The 19,918-nt window shown below is 50.5% G+C and overlaps 1 protein-coding gene across 1 annotated transcript in view; it reads left to right on the top strand.

The window, feature by feature from the left end:
- Positions 1–19,918, top strand: part of SCN5A (sodium voltage-gated channel alpha subunit 5) — a 100,221-nt gene that overhangs the window by 3,663 nt on the left and 76,640 nt on the right. The window contains exons 3-6 of the mRNA XM_042781639.1: positions 7,876–7,965; positions 8,183–8,311; positions 15,836–15,927; positions 18,836–19,066. Of these exons, the coding sequence (XP_042637573.1) occupies positions 7,876–7,965; positions 8,183–8,311; positions 15,836–15,927; positions 18,836–19,066 (542 nt within the window). The remainder of the gene's footprint in view (positions 1–7,875; positions 7,966–8,182; positions 8,312–15,835; positions 15,928–18,835; positions 19,067–19,918) is intronic.

The raw sequence follows: 19,918 nt of genomic DNA, 5'->3' as shown, positions 1-19,918 counted from the left end.
GCGGCCCCTGCTTGGGCCTGTGGCTTCCAAGGTGGGGTGGGGGCACACACACACAGGCTGCTCTGCTGCTAATTTCATCAGTGCTGCTGGGCTCAGGGCCCAGCAGTGGATCTCCTGGACTGGCCCGACAAGGCTCCCGAAGGTCCTCCCTCAGCTCCCTCCTCTACACAGGCCTTTTTTCTGATGCCAAGACAAGGGCCTTACCCATTAACCCCGTGCAAGAGCAGAAAGCTTCAGGAAAACAGCCACCCAGTGAGCTTTGATGGACTATAACCCAGATGGATGCTGACAGATCAGGAGCTTTTCCAAGCATCTGTGAGGATGCTCCTTTGTGGTGCCACTGTCTTCCCCCTGTGATCGAATGCCTGGTCCTGAACTCAGGAGTGAATTCCAGGGGCTGTGGCCCTCACTTGTTACTGCATATAACATGCACAATGAGATGCATTCACCACGCTTCGGTTCTCTCCTCCTCCAGCTCACTCCTGCCTTCCTCATGGATTCCTGTGATGCCTGTAGTCTTGAGACAATCCCACATGCAGGCCCCTGTTGTGCATCAACAGGTTGGTCTCTAGTGGGGCAGACAGTGTGGGAAGGGGCTAGGCTCTGAGGATAGTCTGCCAGTCCCAGCTACATTTTACTTTGTGAAGGCAATGTTTTGGATTTAATTCTGATCCATTCTGCAATGCTCCTGAGTTCCCTGCAAGTGCCAAATAATTTGCTGAGCACCTTGGGGGCACTGAGCTGAGTATGACCCTGCCCTTGACCCCATGGGGATTTTACAGCCCCCTAGGAGTGATAAGACAGCTACACAATAGTTGTCATTCTTACCAGAGTGTGGCCTCAACCTGGGGAAAATGGCAAGTGGGAGGCAGATGGGCGAGGCTTCTTGCTCTGAGCCTCACATCAAGGACCAGGTCTCCCTGCTAGCATCCTCCAGCTCTCACCTGGGGCTTCTCCTCCAGGTATCTAACCAACTCAGCACTGTTTGGCAGCCACAGCAGCCCCCAGGGATGCAGCAACAGCCAGGCAAAGCCACGGGCTGGGCCGTGGGTAGACAAGAGGCAGCGAGGCAAGTGGGCAAAGGAGACAGTGGGGACACTGAGATCCCCAGCCTGGGTGGAGGGTCCATTGAGCTATTGCTCTGAGGCTATGAGGTACTGATACCACCTGGCAAGCCCTGCCCTGAGGACTCTGAGCCGGCCTGTGTCCCCCAGGGCAGCTGCTCCAGGGAAGTGGCTCAGAGCATGGTGAGGCCCCATACCAGGCTCTTGGAGACTGCCTTGCCGCCCTGCTGTCTGGGGATGGGAGTGCGTTGCTGGCCCACAACAGTGCCACTTTGTAGGCTCAGGGGCACAGGAGGAAGAGAAGGGGCCTAGATTTTTAGGTTTGGGAGCAGCTCCTCTGTGCCCTGAGCCTTGATACATGGGTAGTGTCAGCATCAGAAAGCTCTTGTGAGAAGTGCTGCATCTCGAGCCCCACCCCAGACCTGCTGGGATCGAGTTCTGCCGTTTAGCAAGGTCCCCAGTGATGTGTGCACACTGCTCCAGGGCAATTGTTTCCAAATGCCAGCCTGCCAGGGCCACCACAGTCTCACCTGGGAACCTCGTTAAACATGCAGATTCCCAGCCCATTCCAGACCAGTATCCACAGTGTGAGGCCTGGAAATCTGCAAGTTCTCCATGAATTTTTTTCTTATTACTATTTTTCTGATGGAGATATAATTCATATAGGAGCCCTGGTGCAATTTAGCACTCAGCTGCTAACTGAAAGGTCAGCATTCCTAAACCACCAGCTGCTCCCTGGGAGAAAGGTCAGGCAATCTGCTCCCGGAAAGAGTACAGCCTAGGAAACCCCATGAAGGATTTCTGCTCTATCCCAAGGTCACTGTGAGTTGTAATCAACTCAGTGACAAGCAACAACAACAACATAATTCAAATATTACAAAACTCATCCTTAACATATATAATTAAATAGTTTTTATATATTCTCAAGAGTTAAGCAGCCATCCAAAAAACAAAAAAACAAACCTGCTGCCGTAGGGTCAGTTGTGACTCATGGAGACCCCATGTGTATCAGAGTAGAATTGTGGACCACAGAGTTTTCAATGGCTATGATTTTATGAAAGTAGATGTGTAGGTTTTTTATTCGTGGCATAGTTGGGTGGACTTGAACCACTAACCTTTCGGTTAGTAGTAGCCTAGCACAAACCATTTGCCATCACCGCTGTTTAATTCCAGAACATTTTCATCTCCTCAAAATAAGCCTATTAGCAGTCACTCTGCACTTCTAATAGGTAGTCAGGTTTCATATTTTGAATTGTGAACCTTATTCTCATTGTCATATCTATTCAGACATCTACTATGTCCCTAAATGTGCAGTCTTTGGAACATCTAAGCCCTTTAGAAAAAGCAAGAGGGGCCAAGAGAAAATTTAAAAGGAGGCAGGGATGCAGCACCTGCTCTCAAGGGAGCTGCCACCAGGCGGGAGAGAACCTGCTCGTGTGGACCCATCAAGGCGTTTGCAGAGTGACATGCCAGCAAGTACATGATAACTCAGCATGGCTTCGCTCTCTGATCTACATTTGCAATACATGCCTGGAAAGTTGCCGAAAAAGTAAATATAGGTATGTAGAATTATTTTTTCCTGTGTATTTTTGTTATAATCTTGCAGAATGTGTTCCTGCAGGGATTAAATAAAAGAAACCAACTGAACTCCAAACGCCACTGCAGTCACATTCAGAAGAGACCTCATGTTCACACAGAGGAATGTTTTGCCTTCTTGGGTGCACAGGCTCTGTTCATAAAAATCCTCCCACGATCCTCTACTAGATTCAAATGGGCAATCAAACCACATGGTTTGGAGTTGTTGAGGTTTGGGGTGGTTTTATACTCATTTAATAGCACAAATACATGAAAACACCCCCACTGTTAATTTTCTTCTTTGAGTTTTTTGACTCCCTGGGGGCTGAGGACTTAGAAAACCCAAGCTTCACACATTTCTCCACAACTCATGCAAGCAGTCCTTGTTGGCATTTTGATCATGAGGTTGGCATGGTCCCTTTAAGGGAAGAGGGTTTTTGGGGACAATGACAGGATAGGATTGAAGATGTTCAGCTGAGCTCAGGCCTGGAGAGCTGGTCTTTGCCTTTGTCTACAAATGGCACCAGCCTGATCATCAGCCTGAAATGACCAGGCAATATGAACAAGTGTGCCCCGGCCAGGAGATCAGGTGCCGGCTGCATACTGGGCTCCATGGGGTGGGGGAGGGGTGCAGCTTGGGGGTACTGGGGCCATGCTAATGTAGACTAGGGGATCTGTCTCCTTAGGAAGAGATCAGACACACACGGGAATGACTGAGAATAGTTTAAGAGCTGTCCTCAAGGCCAGAGGATGCAGAAAGGGCTTTGAGTAGGCAAGTGGCAGAGAGACCAGCTGCTCCTACATCCCACTCAGCCATGGCTGGGTCTGGAAAAGCCAACAGCCAAGTAGTCCTCTCCTGTCATTTTCCACTATGGGCCTCAGGCTGTGACTGGCAGGACTCAGAAGGGCTGTCTGCCCCAACACTTCCCTGTCTCGATACTGGGGTGTTTGCTCACCTCTATGTCCTGCCATGTTCTCTTTCCAAGGCAAAAAACTGCTGCTCTCATAGAGTTGTGAGAACTGTGAGCAGCCTGGCCAGAGCTGAAAGCAACTTGCCTGCACAAAGAGAGGCCAGACCTATTTCTGAGCAGTGAGTCCTCCTGGTCCTCAGCCCACCCTGCATTGCCATGACCAGCAGGGCTGGCTGATTGCTGGAGGAGCCAGCCTTCCTATCTCACTGCCTCTTCCAGAAAGCTTTCCTGCCCAGCCAGAAGCACCTCTGGTTTCTCATACATTCCACTTCAGAGCACTTCAGGCTTGTGACTGATCCTGGGTCTCCCTGTCACGGAGGGCCAGGCACGTGTGCTCAGTTGAGACTTATTCTTAAAACCAACAGATAATTCCATTCTTCCTCCAGTGTAGCAGTGTTCTTACATTTTATGGAATGCTTTACTTCATTTGGAAGGGCCCTGGGTAGCACAAATGGTTTGTAATCCTCTGTGAACCAAAAACATGATGGTTTGAATCCACCCAGGGGCTAGGTAGCTATCTACTTCCATAAGATTACAGCCATTGAAAACTCTATGGGACACAGTTCTACACTTGACACATGGGGTTGCTGGTTTTGTTTTCACACCTACCCATTGAATGACAGTGACCAGATAGCATTCCCATTTGGCAGATGAGTCTGAAGAAATGTTGCTCATGCAGGTTTTTTCAATTTGGAGGCAGGAAAAGGGACCAGATGACCTTTGATGTGAAGAGATGGTACAGTATGGGGGTTCAAGTAGAGGCCTGGAGTGGGGTGACCAGGAGTCAGAATTGCACTCTACCTTTCACCATCTTGGTATCTGTGTTAGTTTCCTGTGTGATAACATGATCACAGACTTAGTGGCCTAAAACAACACAAATTTATTGTCTTAACAGTTCTGGAGATCAGAATCCAAAATGAGCCTCACTGGGCTAAGAGCAGTGTGTCAGCAGGGCCAAAGTCTTTTCTAGGGCCTCTAGGTGAGAATACCCAGCTTCTAGAGGCTGCCTGCATTCCTTGGCTCAGGGCCTCCTTTCATCTTCAAAGCCAGCAATGATGATCAAGTCTTTCTCATAGCATCATTCTCACCCTTCCCCCCAGGTTTTCATCTGCAAAGTCCTCTTTGCTATATAAATTAGCATATTCAAGGCTCCTAGCATTAGTCACTCACTGCCATGGAGTCTGATCCGACTCATAGCAACCCCTCCTTGGGTTTCCGAGGTGGTATCACTATGAAAGTAGATTGCCCAACCTTCCTTCCAAGAGTTTGAACCGCCAGCCTCTGATTAGGAGTCAAATGCCTTAAGCACTACATTTGGGGTGGGGGCGGCCATTATTCTGCCTAACACATTGTCCCTGACCTTAACCAGTTTGTGCCTCGGTCTCCTCATCTTTAAAATGGAGACACACCACCTGGTTGTTGGGAGAATCAAATGAGTTAGGGGATGCAGGAAACAGAGCCTGGTACCTTGGAAGGGCTTAGTAAATATTCATTCTTAGCATCATTATGTTCATATTTCAGGAACTGCCTGGGTTCCTCAGTAGATGGATTAGCAGTAGATCTGTGGAAATGGGTCAAGACTACTTGAGGGGCTTTACCTGTCCAGTGAAGAAAGAGAAAGTACTAACCCTTGACAAACAGGAGAGGGGGATAAACCTGGGCATGGAGACTCTCACATAGGCAGAGGGGTAGGTGGGTACAAAGCTGAGAGACCCTGGTGACTAAAGAGCTGCCCTGTGGCCAGGGAGAAATCGGGCTCTCTGGAGCCACTGGCATTTGTGCTGAGCTGTGCTGTCATCCCAGCCCTGCTTTGATGAAGGGAACTTTCCAAAGCCTGATGCCCTCTGTCTCAGGTGAGAAATTGAAAAATTAATTGTGAATGGGAGCTGGGTTGGGAATGCAGAATTCCTGAGCTGGATTTCCTAGCAGGAGGGCTAAAGGCTTGGAGAGCACCGGCAGGTGCCTTGTTAGATTCCTGCCAGGTATTACTCCCTCCCCTACTGAGGCAGCCCCCAGAAGTCAGTGCCCAGATCAGCCTGGCCTCAGGTCCTACTGCCCTGGCCCCCGCTGGGCCTGAGGCTAGGCCAGGCCTAGAAAATGGCGGAAATGTGGTAGGGAGGAAAAAGGCAGTCTCCTGGGGCTCAGTTACTGTGGCTCCCAGGCTGCCTATGGGAATCACCCCTTTGGCAGCTGCTGCATGTGGGACTGGGGTAGGGTGTGGTGTCATGAGGCTGGGGGATGCTCAGAGAGTGGGAGTCCCAGCCTCTGTGGTCAGACTGCCGAGGGGGATTGGTAGGAGCAGCAGAGTGTGTCTGTGTTCTGTGCCTGGTCCCCTGTTGGCACCCCAGTCAGGAGGCCAAGGTCAGTGCCTTGCTCCTCTGTAGGGGTCTTACAGAAGCGAGAGAAGATTGGAGGAGGTCTGTCAGCTTCCTCTAGCCTAAAGCAACTAGGACTTGCAGCTAAAGAGTCAGGGACCAGACAGGGCTTGGGACAGTTGAGTTGAAGGCAAGAGCACACAAAGATGCCCAAGACAGCCTTGGCCTTTGAAGAGCTCACCTCTGGTGGGAGATGGGCATTGCCATTCTCCAAGTAGCAACAGGCTCTAACAGAGAGATGCCCAGTTGGGTGGTGCAGAGGTGGTGGCAGCTCCCTGACCAAAGAGTCAGGCCCGCTGCTCAGAGGGGGTGCTCCTGCTGAGTCAGCTCCTGAAGGATGAAGAATCCAGTGAGTGGAGCAGAGGACAAGGGTGAAGAGTGTGTACAAAGGCAAGAAGCAGCCAGAAAAGAGGGTCCCTTGTCTCTTCCAAGGTCCATGTATCCTGACAAGGTATGTTTTTCTGGCAGCAGTCCTGGGCTAAACCCCAGCTGGGCTGCTCCAGTAGAAGTGGATGGAACAGGGAACCCTGCTTCCTTGCCTGCCCCTCCTCTCCAGTGTGGCTGAGAACGGAGCCCCAACCTGACTGGTGAAAACTTTGGAGATCCTTCCTCAGGGAGCAGGCCCTACAGGGAACCTTCTAGAGGGATGGTTTCAGGTATCTGAACTTGCCAGCATTCCACTACAAGTGCTGAGGAAGAGACAGAGGCCAGCTCCAGTGGTGGCAGGTCTGCATGGACTGTGCTCAAGGCCCCAGTGTCTCCTAGAAGCCCCTCTCTTAGTGACCTGGCAGTGCCAGCCTGGCAGTGATGACCACAGGGGCAGTGGCTTAGTTTTCTAGAGCTGCTGTAACAGAAATACTATAGGTAGGTGGCTTTAAAGAACAGATACTCATTTCTTTACAGTTCAGGGGCTTTTGTTGTTGTTATGTGCCGTCGAGTGGTCTCAGACTCATAGCGACCCTATGTACAACAGAATGAAACACTGCCTGGTCCTGTGCCAGCCTCATGATCCCTACTGTACCTGAGTCCATCGCTGCAGCCACCATGTCAATCCATCTTGTTGAGGGCCTTCCCCTCCTTTGTTGACCTTCCACTTTACCAAGCATGACATCCTTCTCCAGAGAATAGCCCCTTCTGACAACATGACCAAAGTAGGTGAGATGAAGTTTGGCCATTCTCGCTTCCAAGGAGCATTCTGGCTGCATCCAGGACAGATTTGGTAATTCTTTTAGCATACCATGGTACTCTTAGCATTCTTCTCCAACACCACAACTCAAAAGCATCAACTCTTCTTCGGTCTTCCTTATTCATTGTCCAGTTCAGGAGCTAGAAGTTCAAATTTGGGGTATGGCTCTAGACGGAGGGTGTCCTTCTTTGTCTGTTTCAGCTTCTAGTAGCCAGTAATCCTTGGTTCCTTGGCGACCTTCATATGGCATCTGTCTTCCCCCATTTGTGCTTGCTTGCTTCAGAAGTTGTTAGGACACACTCTGCACTGTTATGGCTTCATTAACATAGTAAGGAAATGCCTGTGTCCAAATAGAATTACATCCACAGGTTGAGTCCATGCATCCAGCCAGTCAATTCCAACTCATAGCAACCCTATAAGACAGAATAGAACTACCCCATAGGGATTCCAAGGCTGTGATCTTTATAGAAACAGACTGCCACATCTTTCTCATGCAGAGTGACTGGTGGGTTCAAACCACCAACCGTTCCGTTAGCAGCTGAGCACTTAACCACTGCCCCACCAGGGCTCCTTTCCACAGCTCTAGAAGATTAGACATATTTTGGGGGGACACACTCAGTCTATACTAGGCAGGATCCCAGATGGTGGTGGCATGGTTGGTCCCTGCACCCCTGTACTGTGGGCTTTCCTTGACTTCACGCCACGCTCTTCAGCATGCTCATCATGTGCACCATCCTGACAAACTGCGTGTTCATGGCCCAGCACGACCCTCCGCCTTGGACCAAATATGTCGAGTGAGTATCTTCCAGGTAGCTCCCCCTGCCTTTTCCATGCCATGTCACAACCCCCAGAAGAGACCTGTGTCCAGGCCGAGGGATTTACCACCTAAGGAGTCCTTGGCCCAGACCATCCCCTCTTTGGCCACTCCCAGTCCTGCCAAGTGAGGGGAAATGCATGGGCTAGTGCCACATGGAAAACCCTGGCCTCAGGGCTTTGGCTTCTCCTCCCCAGATACACCTTCACTGCCATTTACACTTTTGAGTCTCTGGTCAAGATTCTGGCTCGAGGCTTCTGCCTGCATGCATTTACCTTCCTTCGGGACCCGTGGAACTGGCTGGATTTCAGCGTGATTGTCATGGCGTAAGTACCCTGCTTGCTGCATCAGACTGTGCCATACCAGTCATGCTATGGGGTGTGTACATCACCATCGACCCTGCTCAGCCCTCTCAGCTTCCCACTGTGGCCACATGCAGCTCTGCTCATGGGCTGCCCCTCCTCACTGCTGGGGCAGGAGATAGAGGGGTGGAGGCCCTCAGCTCATCTGGTGGGGAGAGAAGGGTCCAAAATAGTTTAGGCAGGCCATGGTGGTCAGGTCCAGTGGCTCACCTGGGATGTGTGGCTGTGTTGGGCTCTAGGGACATCATTAAGATTCTGGTTTAACACCTCTGCCCTTTCTACCAAGAGAAACCAATATTACAACCCAAAACCACTGTCAAAGTGACCTGATTCCAACATTATTAAGACTGAAACTTCAATAAAGGGAAAGAGCCTGGAGAAGTGAGCAGGCAGTCTCAAGGACTCATGCCAGGTGCACACATCTGTCCACTGCCTCCACTCCTAGACTCCAAGTGACACATTGGAAAGCAGCTAGTCACTTACATGACCCAGTGTATCCTTCTGCTAGCTGGAGAGGTTGGCTGCATGGGGATCACTTATCTCCATTTTACAGATGAGAAAACTTGCCAAGGACACACAGTCCACCAGAAAGTGAGTGTGATCTCAGGCCTGCTGAGGCCCCACTTCCTTCCCTAGCAGGAGACCCATGCTAAGGAGCTGTTGCTGAGGACAGCACTCTACTCTGGATGTCTCAGGCAATGGATGTCATGTTCTGGTGGGGATGATGGATCAGGGCAGGCCTCCATTCATAGTCGTATTTGGAGGTTCTGCCATGAAGCCCTTTCTGAGAGCCTGGCATGTGCCGAGAACCCTGTGTGTGCAGGGCTGGACATCACACCTCGGCAGGGAGCAGGGCTGCGTGAACGTTACACTCCCTGCCTTTACACAGCCCATTTCCCAACTGTGGAAGGCCGATGTTGAGCTAGGTGGTTTCAGAGCTTCAGCTCAGCTCCCACTTCTTAGGATTCTTGGATTCACTCAATCCACCTCTACGTGATAAAGCGGTGGGGAAGCAAGGAAGAAGGGGGAAGCTGAACCCTGCTAACAGGGAGCTTTAGAGCTGGATGGACAACCTAGTGGTTAAAAAATGCACCAGAACCTTGTTTCTAGTTAAGCTGTGTGTGAGCTGACTCCAGCCCTCCAATTTACACATGGGGAAACCGAAGCTTCTACTCTCCAAATCCAGTGTAGATTTAGGCCTGGCCAGAGCTGAGTAAGCATGGGGAGGTGGTGGGAGATGAGGGTGGAGAGTGGTGGGCTGAGGGATAGATCACGCTGGCCTTATAGGGCATGGTCAGATCTGAGTGTGATGGGAGCCACAATCTGATGTGTATTCTTAAAGTTTACTCTGGCTACTATGTGGACAGTAGACTGTGGAAAGGAAGCGTGGAAGCCAACAGATCAGTTAAAGGCTATTTTAGTAGCTGGAAGAGATAGGGTGATTCCTGGGGCCAGGGCCCAAGTGGAAGATTGGGATATAGATGGTAAATAAAGCTAGGAGGCTGGATGGATCTCCTAAGAATTAGGTAACTGGAGAAGAGAAGTGATCTGGAGACTTCACTGTGGGATACTTTAGCATCTAAAGGTCAGGAAGACAAGGAGGAGCAATTGGAGAACACTAGAGTGAACTGGCTGGCAAGGTTGGAGGAAAATCAGGAGCAAGTTGTATCCAGAAGCTGACTTAGGAACATGATCCAACTCAAAACATGCCACGAAAAAGTTGAATAAGCTGAGGACGGAGAGTGGACCACTGGATTTAACAACGTGAAGGTCACTGGTAACCTTGACAAGAGTGATTCCAGTGTAGCAGAGGGACATACACCTGATTGGAGAGGGTTCAAGAGAGTTAAGAGGAGTGGAAATACAGCAAGCACAAACATCTATTTTCTGGGGTGTAAAACTAAACAGAAAATAAGGTGATGGCCAGAGGGGAGTATAGGGCCAAGGAGGCTTTTTTAAAAAGGAAGGTGTCTCTGCAAGCTGGTGAAATGATCCAGTAGAGAGGAAAAGTTTGATGATGTAGAGAGGAGGGGAAATTGCAGGAGCAAAGTCCTTGAGTTGGCCCAAGGGGGTCGGAGCCAATGCCTGGGTGGATGGTTGGCCTTAAGCTTAGGGAAGGAAGGCAGACTTTCTAGTGAAGAATAGAGGGAGGTTGAGAGAGTCTGTGATGAGTGAAGAAGGAATCTCTCATCTGATTGCTTCTATTTTCTCAGTGAAATAAGAAGCAAAATCATCAGCTGAGAACATAGGGTGGGGAGACATGTCTGAGGTTTGAGGAGAGGGGGAGTTCTTGTTGGAGCCAAGAGATTGCAGCAACTTGGAAATGGAGTAGGCTTGTCAGGCTGAGCTGAGAACTCTGGCATGCCCTGTGTTGTGAGGGCAGTGCTCCATGGGGTCTTGAGCATTGGGAAGGGGCTTTGGGCAGAAGATGGGACACTGTCTGCCTGAGCCATTCTGTGCTCCCATCTTGGGGCCTGAGCAGGATTTGTGTCACCAGAAAGTTGCTCCAAGACCCCAGGGAAAGGCATCACCTGGGCCCCTGGTTGATGCAGGAGTCGGGTATGGCCTGTCATTAGCCTATGTCTCTGGGATGTGCTGTGCATGACTCAGTCCTCCTGTCCTGTTCTGTGAGAGAATCCTAGTCTCATTCCGCATGGGGTCCCACAGGGAATCCTTTTCCCACACAGAATCACAGAGGAGCTATGCCTTCCTTTTTAAGCTTGCTTGACCTTTGAGCCACGGGTAACAAAGCAGAACATGTTTCTAAGTGCTGCAAAGAAATGGCACACGTACTTCCCATAGGTTGCAAAGCCCCGTTGGAACGTCAGGGTTTCTGTCTTGGCTGGACTGGCTTGGCAGCTTGCTTGATAGGGATTTCTGCTGTTGATTGTGAAAACCAATTACTGCTTCTGAAATGCATTCTGCTGTAGATGCTAGGAAGGAGCTTTGGTGGTGCAGTGGTTAAAATATTGGGCTGCTAACCAAAAGGTCAGTGGTTCGTACCCACCAGCTGCTCCGCAGGAGGAAAATGAGGCAATCTGCTTCTGTAAAAATCTACAGCCTTGGAAACCCAATGGGGCAGTTCTACCCTATCCTGTAGTATGGCTGTGAGTTGGATTTGACTCAATCGATGGGAATGGTTTGGCAGATGGGAGGGGTTCTTAGGATAATAAAAGAAGTCTTTAGTGGTAGGAAACTTTGATTTAACCATATCTTACCATCTTCTCTCCATTTTACAGATGGAGAAACTGAGGCTCAGAGAGAGCCTACCACTTGCCCAAAATTATAGGATGATTCAGTAGCAATGCTGGGAATGAAACCCTCTCCTAACTCCTAACCATGGGATGGACAGGAGAGACAGTCCTAAATCTGATGTTTCTGACTAGGCTTCAGCTTCATCCCCCAATCCACCCAATTAAGAGATTGTGGGAGGGTTGGAGGGGGTTCTGAGAAGCCCACTAGGCTCAACGTGTGACTCTACAGTCACAGCTCTTCCTGTGGCCCCCCTCCCAGCTGGGCACCTGCTAGTTAGCACAGCCTCCCACCTTCTGGGTTGTTATGGAAACCAAACCTTGAGGGGAAGGGAGGGAGGGCAGAGAGGAGAGGAAGGCAATCACCGCCATAGCTAGTGCCATAGCTAATGGGAGTTGCCTAGCAGCCCTGGGAGGCTGGCAGGACAACATGCATTGAATGGGAGGCTCACACAACACCAGAGAAGACAAGGGGTCTACCTTTGACTGCACAGTAAGATAGAGATGGGGCAGGAAGAAGGCAAGGGTTTGCCCCTCCTCATAACTCCTTGCTTGGCCTCCCACAAGGGTCCCTGCTGCACTGGGGCTGGTGATGGGTTGGAACTCTCACCCAACACCTCCTTCTCCTTCTATGTCAGTACCTACAATCCCACCCCAGCTATCTGCTCTTGCCCAGCAGCTGGGCCGTAGCAGAAGGGGAATGGTTTGGAAGAGGGTTTTGCCTGCCTGAGAAGGGAAGGCTCCGCCCTCACCCCTGTCAGTGCTCCAGCTGGCCACCTGCCAAACACAGATTCCCTTCTGCTGAGCCACACTTGGGGGCCTTACAGGAGGCCTTGATAAGGTCTGGCATGGGAAGAACAGGGACCAGGCTCTGGGTGGAGTAAGCGATGTAGCCCCTACCCTCAGGAGGTCTGTCATGGGGCATGCTGTCTTAGACACAGTATGCCCTCAGAACCACCAGCCCTACTCCTGTTCTCAGCCACTTGGTTGGTATTATAAAGCTGCTGGGAGCACAGTTATCATCCTCCCCAATTCTGTCACCAGCCCAACCTTGTCATCTTGGGATCCCACTTTCTCTGTGCTCAGCACCAGCTGTTGAGGAGGCAGACAGTGAATGGAAGGCAAACGCTGTCTATGCTGGGGACACAATAGTTGGGCAGATTCTAAGTCTAAGCTAGAGACGTCAGGGCACAGGCAGTGTCTATGAGGGACAACTAGGGAGAAGAAAGAACAGTTGTCTCCCTTTATGATCTGCACAGTGTTCCACTCCCTGAAACCAGAAGAGGCACCTCAAAACCAGTGTCCTGAGCAAGAAGGAACTGTTGGCCCAGGCCACGCAGTAGACCAGAAGTAAGAAACAGGAACCTAGAGCCTCCGGCAGGTCATAATCATGGCTCCCGTTTAATAGCAATACCAACAGTACCCCAGGCTCAACTTGATAGACCTGTGGCAGCATCCTGTCTGGACAGAGGTGCCAAGCCTGAAAGAAGAATGGGAGACAGAGACCTGAGGGTCTGAGCCATTACAGAGAATAGAATAGCCATCAAAAGTTGAGCAGGAACTTGGATCAATTTAAGAAGTATATATGGGCCAAAACAAAGGTGATTTCTGCTCCCTTCTGGAAGATAGGGCTCCATCTTACTGCTGCACTGGAGACAGATGTACAAGCTGAAGTGGGCCCAGGGGATGGGATGTAAGCTACTGCACAGGAAGCATCTGGTATGGCCTGAGGAAGAAAAGCTCTGGAAATGTGTCTACTGATGTCTCATCTCTGAAGGGGATGGTGGGTAAGGAGAGAGCAGCATGGTCCTTGGAGCCTTATGAAGATGGAGGGCTCAGTGAATGGAGGTAGAGGAAGTCAGTTTTAGCCCGCTGTCAGTTAGAGCTGGACCAGGCTGGACCCAACTGACCTCAGGATGTTGAATACCTTGGGTCAGCCTGCCAAGTCCTTTCAGTAGATATTGCATAGCTTAAAAGTGAATTCAGACGCTCTGAGCAGAGTGGAGGGGCCTGGAAGTCCAGACTGACCAGCAGACTGAGTCCAGTACACTGTCAATATACCTTGGCCCTCATTGCAGGGCTGACGCCCTGGATCTGATGTCACTCAGACACCCGGGTCTGACACACAGCTGAACATCAGACATCCTGAGTCTGATGCCCTTTGTTAAACATCAGACACCTTCGGTTAAATGTCAGACACCCTGGAGCCGAAGTCCTTGGTTAAATATCACAAGTCCGTTGTCTCTGTCCCAGTGGCCTTGGTCACACACTGTCCATGTCTCTCAGACACTCTTGTGGTCATGTGACTGCTGCATGTCTTCACGCCCTGCTTGGGCAGACCCTTCCCCCAGGAACGAACTCTTTCCTCTGTGCCTGTGGAGACCAAGGATGGGGCGACTGTCCAGGCTCTAGGTGTGAGCCCCACACCATTTAAACCTGCTGAGCATCATTTGTTCCAAAGCAGGACAGACCCTGATGAGGGTTGCTCACCTCCTGAGGTCCTTCCCTGTGGAGACAGATCCAGGGTCATCCCTGTGGGACTCTTGAGAGTCCTGGGGTGAGACAGTAGGTGGATTCCGAAAGGAAGAGCCAGTGTCACCTGGGACCCCTTATGCTTTTCCTTTCTCTACTTCAAAAAAAAAAAAAAAAAAACAACTTGTGATTTGAAGAAAATTTACAGAGCACATTGGTTTTTCAATCAACTCTTCATACATTTAAGTCAATTGGCATAACATAGTCCACAGAGACAATGTTCTACATCCTACTTTGTTGAGTAGTGACTGGGGTCTTAAAAGCTTGTCAGCAGCCGTCTAAGGTACATCTATTGGTCTCTCCCCATCTGGAGCAAAGAAGAGGGAAGAAAATCAAAGATGAAGGAAACAGTTAGTCCAAGGGATTAGTGGACAATGTGAACCTCAACCTTCACTACCCAGAGGCCAGAAGAACTAGATGGTGCTTGGCTACACTGCTGACCTCTCTGAAAAGGATCATAATAGAAGACCATGGACAAAGTGGGAGAAAAATGTGGAAAAAAAACTCCTTCTTCTTCTTGTGCTGGCCACTGGCTATGAGTAGTTGAAGGGCTGGATATTCCAGCAACCTCTCTTCTCATCTTCCAGTGCCTCTGTTTGGAGAACTCAGTGTGTTTTGCATTGAGTGCTTGGAGCCATCTATGTCTACCTTGTAACTCCAGAAACTCCTGAGCCTCTCCTTGCATGTAACCTGTCTCTAGCTGCTGTCATGAAAAAAGTGCCTTCTCCAGCTCTGAGAGGGGATGTATTCAGAAAAGGTTTCTGGAAGGAGGCCTTCCAAGAGCAAGTTCCTCACAACAGGAAGACCTTTGAGCCTGGACTCACTTTAATCTGGGAGAGTGAATAAATGCTTGGGATAAAATAGTCTCCTGGTGGCACTTGGCTTCAGCACCAGCAAATCATACCATAGGGCTTCCTAGATTGGAAGATTTATGGTTGGAAGGGGCAGCCATTAGAGACTCAGCCACCGCCACTCCTGATGGCAGTCTCACCTGCTTCGGGATCCCATGATTGGAACAGCCAGGCACATGCTGGGTCTATGCCCTCTCTCAGCAGCCAGACTACAAGACACACAAAAACTAGGACCAGAAGCCCACTTGCTTCTTCACCACTTGACCCGAGCCTCCTGCCAGCAGGGCATCCCTCTTCACTCTGGCATGTCCCCAACTTCAGGCCCTGCCATGCAGTTTTGTATCACACTTCCCAGTGGTATAGAAAATGTGGTGTTTTTTTTTTTTTTTTTTTTTTTATATGAGATCATTCCAAGTTATCTTCCCAGGAACTTGTGTGGACACCCTTACAGCATCTGTGCAGAGGCCCCTGTGTCAAGAGGGTTGAGATAGGGAAGAAGACCTGGGGAGTCATGGGCCTACCCACAGCTCTCCCTGTGGGAGGGGAGGAAGGGAGAGGGCTGCTTGGGGAGGGCAGGCTAAGGTTCTGCTTTGTAATTCCCAATAACTGTGGTTTAATTCTGCAGGTATGTATCAGAAAATATAAAACTAGGCAATTTGTCGGCTCTTCGAACTTTCAGAGTCCTGAGAGCTCTAAAAACTATTTCAGTTATCCCAGGTAAGATGTTGAGGCTTTCCTCTTGGATCTTAGCTACAAGTGACTCTCTCTCTGTCTCCCCACCCCTGCCTCCTCTGACTGTGTGTCTCCTACTGGCGTGTTGTCACTGTCTCGTATGTGACTTTCCCTTGTTACAGATACACAACTGAATTTGTGGACCTGGGCAATGTCTCAGCCTTACGCACCTTCCGAGTCCTCCGGGCCTTGAAAACTATATCAGTCATTTCAGGTGAAAATCAGGTTAAACGCCAAGGCTGGAGGGACACACTCGGCCTTTCCAGCCACCTGGGAGCCAAGGCGACCATCGGGAATGCGCCCTCAGATGTGCCTGTCACCAGAATACCTTTCCCAGAGCCTGGGTGTGGGGGCTGCAGATGGTGGGCCCAGCTGTCTCCCTGAACCCTCAGAATGGGCTTCAGACTGCCTACCCCAGCAAAGTTCACCCTCACAGACACCCCAGAGGAGCTCAGAGCACTCTATGGCAGGGGCTGCCATTAAATGAAGCTCCTCAAGAATGCCAGATTCTTCCCAAGATAGTCAGTGTCTTTTCCAAACTAAGCTCAGCTATTTGAGTGGCTTAAAATCTTGTGTGCATGAGTTGCATGAATTGCTTCCGCCTGAAGCATTATCCTGTGATAAGGAAACCAAAAGAACTGTGTTTGCAGAAACCCGCATACAGAGAACCAAAAAAGCAAACTCTGGCACTGTCTTTTATGACTGGGTGCCCAGTCCCTGCTTTCTACACCCCCTGATGATACATCTGCAGTGGGAGCCCCACCCCTTTGTGCAATGGAGCGTAATCTGTGGACAGGTGTCATCGGGCCTTGGCGTCTAACAGCCCTCGCTGCATGGTGCGGTAGAGGTTTAGCAAACCGTGCATGGTAGCCTCAGGAAGAAATCCTCCTTGACAAATGTTGGCAAATTGTACCTGGGAAATCTCCTAAATCCAGATGGCCTCCCTAGAAAGCCATTCCACCTCATCCAGGCAAGAAAGCTCTCAAAAGACTTCTGATGATTTTCCTAGCTCATGTTGTGTGATTTGCTGGTGCTGAAGCCAAGTGCCACCCAGGAGACTATTTTATCCCAAGTATTTATTCACTCTCCCAGATTAAAGTGAGCCCAGGCTCAAAGGTCTTCCTGCTGTGAGGAACTTGCTCTTGGAAGGCCTCCTTCCAGAAACATTTTCTGAATACATCCCCTCTCAGAGCTGGAGAAGGTACATCTTTTATGATGGTGGCTAGAGACAGGTTCCATTCTGAGAAGATGTTAGAATTTGAGGGAAGAACTAGGTGAACCAAATGGCTGTATCCCCTCTTGATTTCGAAACTAAACGGTTCCCAGGTCTTTAGCCTGCAGTAACTGCAGCCCCACTCAGGAAGACAGGGGCCCAGCTCTGAGCTCCCTTGTAGAATTCACACTCCCCACCTAGTGGGGTTAATTACCTTGTGAAAGGAGCCCCCTGTTTACACTGTATTCAAACTGACTCTCAGAATGTCCCTCCTGGCCTCCGAACCATTATGGTATGTACACAGGAGCCACTTGCCCCCTACTTCTTGTTGTTAGGTGTCGTTGAGTCGGTTCCAACTTATGGTGACCCCATGTGACAGAGTAGAACTTCCCCACAGGGTTTTCTAGAGTGAAATCTTTCCAGAAACCGATAGTCAGGTCTTTTTCCTGTGGAACCACTGGCTGGGTTTGAACTGCTAACCTTTGAGTTAGCAGCCAAGTGTTTAACCATTGTGCCATCAGTGTTCCTTTATCCCCTACAGCCCTCTCCCACTAAAAGTAGCCCAGACCCCTGCCAAGAGCCAATAGCAGGTGGAGGCAGTATGCCCCCGGTCGCTCCCGTAGAACTATACCTGTTGACACAGATATCCCCAGGCCTTGGTGCTCACATATGCTCAGCAGCCTCATGAGCAGGACCAGTCACATGCCCACTGAGCACATAGACCCTCTATGAAGGGTGAGGAGTCCTGGACTACAAAGGACTCAAAAGTCCCACCACCATCTGATACTACTTTGCACCCAGATCCCTGCAGGGCCCACCCACTGCCAGGAAGTTGCCAACATCTGCCAGGACGATTTCTACTGGGAGCGCTGAGTGCCTCTGAGCCTGGGTGGGTGGCAGCATTACGGCACCATGAGGAGGATGTCCTCTCCCCTCTCAGGGTATTTGCCCATCGCTGCCTCCCAGTCTCTGGTCACAGGCACAGCAGCCACGGGTGCTCCTAACACATTAACCGGCTGGACAATAGATGGATGGAGCTTAATCTGAGATCTGGCCGCTTGGAGGGGGAGGGGGCCTGTGGCATAGGGCCCTGCTACTGGTGGAGGAGCCCCCTGGCTCCTGATGCTCTGCTCGCACTGGTCACTGGTCATAGGGTGGTACCCACAGGCTAGACTGAACATGTTTACACATGCTTTTCTGTCCCTTTGCTGTGTGTGGTGCTGGCTTCTACAGGGAGCTGGGCCGGCAACTAACATATCACAGCCTCTCAGCTTTGGGGACTGGGATGGGTGGAAATGGGTCTCAGAGGGACAAAGCAAGTGGTGAAGATACAATATAGATCAACAATTCCTCTCTTGCCCCAGGACTTTCCCCAAAGGTGAGGCTTGAGGACCAAACAGACCCCTTGGGACATTACCCACCATGGCCTTGCCAAACTCTCCCCTTAGCCCCCAACACACACACACACACACACACACACACCAGCCCCTGGCTTATCCCAGGATCCTGGGTCCCCAGGTATCCTTTACCACTCAAGACCCCCTGGCCCATCAAAGAGAGTAGGTTCCAAAGAGAGTGAGGTAGAAAACCCCTACCAGATAGAGTCTCTCTCCTAAAGGGATGGGGTGGCATGCCTTGGGACCAGCCAGAAGGAGACTGACTTTGAGTGTTTATGGCTTTAAGAACAATAGCAATTTCATACTTGAATAGTGGAGAGAACCAGGGCCCCCTCTGAAGGTACAAGACCAAGACAGCATCTGAAAGGGTAAAGAATAGGAGGCTTTGGTCTTAAAAGGCCAAAAGAAGCTTCTCTCCTTCTGCCCCCACCTCCTAGTTGCTCACCCTGCCCTTACCCAAGCTCAACTCAGAACCCTTGAGGTAATCCCATGTTCCTTCTCGCCTCCTCCAGGCCTAAAGACCATCGTGGGCGCCCTGATCCAGTCTGTGAAGAAGCTTGCCGATGTAATGGTCCTCACAGTCTTTTGCCTCAGCGTCTTTGCCCTCATCGGCCTGCAGCTCTTCATGGGCAACCTAAGGCACAAGTGTGTGCGTAACTTCACAATGCTCAACGACACCAATGGCTCAGTGGAGGCCGATGGCCAGGTCTGGGAATCGCTAGACGAGTACCTCAACCATGAAGGTGTGGGCTCTCTCCCTGCCACAGGGGTCTTTGTGTGGTGACCAGGTCCAGGGCACCTCTCACACAGGTCTCTCCAGAGTGCAGGCTTCCAGGGCCTTTCCAGCCCCACCTGATCCCTCAGAGATCCAGCTGTGTGCTCAGGTATCCCAGACCCTGTCCTTTGCGGCTCGAAGATAAAGGGCAGGAGGGGAGCAGAATGGGCCTGCCCTGGTGAGTTCCCAGGCTAGCTGGGGAAAGATGATCCTTGAGGAACAGGAATGATGTGATTAGATGGAGAGGGAGACAAGGACACAAGAGCTGCATGGTTTAGAAGTGGGACTGGCCCAAGAGTATAGGGAATGGTGAGGGGGCTGGCCTGCAGAGGAGTGTGAGCTTAGGGAAAGGTGGGACCTGGAGCTGCTGGGTAGTTGGTGAGACTTGAGTTGGGCATGGCGATTTCCCAGTTGACTTCAGCCTTTGCCAGGTGCTAATTCCATATACATGTACCCCTAGAGCCCTGCAAGAGGGTCGAAACAAGCTCAGTGATTGTACAAAGTGGTGTGCACCCCTTTCATTGTCACCTCATCCCCCACGGTTGACACTCCCATCACAAGCGCTTCTCTTGAATCTAAATCTAAATCAAAAGTAGACAACTGGTACCAGGCCAGGCTTCCAGCCACGAGGACACATTGAAGTTAGAATCTCTTGCATAAACTAGCAGCCCACTTTGGAAAAAGAAGCATAGAAACTCAATGAATAAATTTGCTTATGGGTTAACTATAGCCATATAGAAGGAACCCTGGTGGTGCAGTGGTTAAGTACTCAGATGCTAACTGAAAGGTTGGCAGTTCAAATCCACCAGCTGCTTCATGG

The sequence above is a fragment of the Orycteropus afer genome, unplaced genomic scaffold (assembly GCF_000298275.1).
Source record: "Orycteropus afer afer isolate SDZICR_OR568_19922 unplaced genomic scaffold, OryAfe1.0 scaffold00142, whole genome shotgun sequence".
NCBI classification, from domain to species: Eukaryota; Metazoa; Chordata; class Mammalia; order Tubulidentata; family Orycteropodidae; genus Orycteropus; species Orycteropus afer.
Note: the sequence above shows the minus strand (reverse complement) of the source record. Positions and strands in the feature narration are given on the sequence as shown.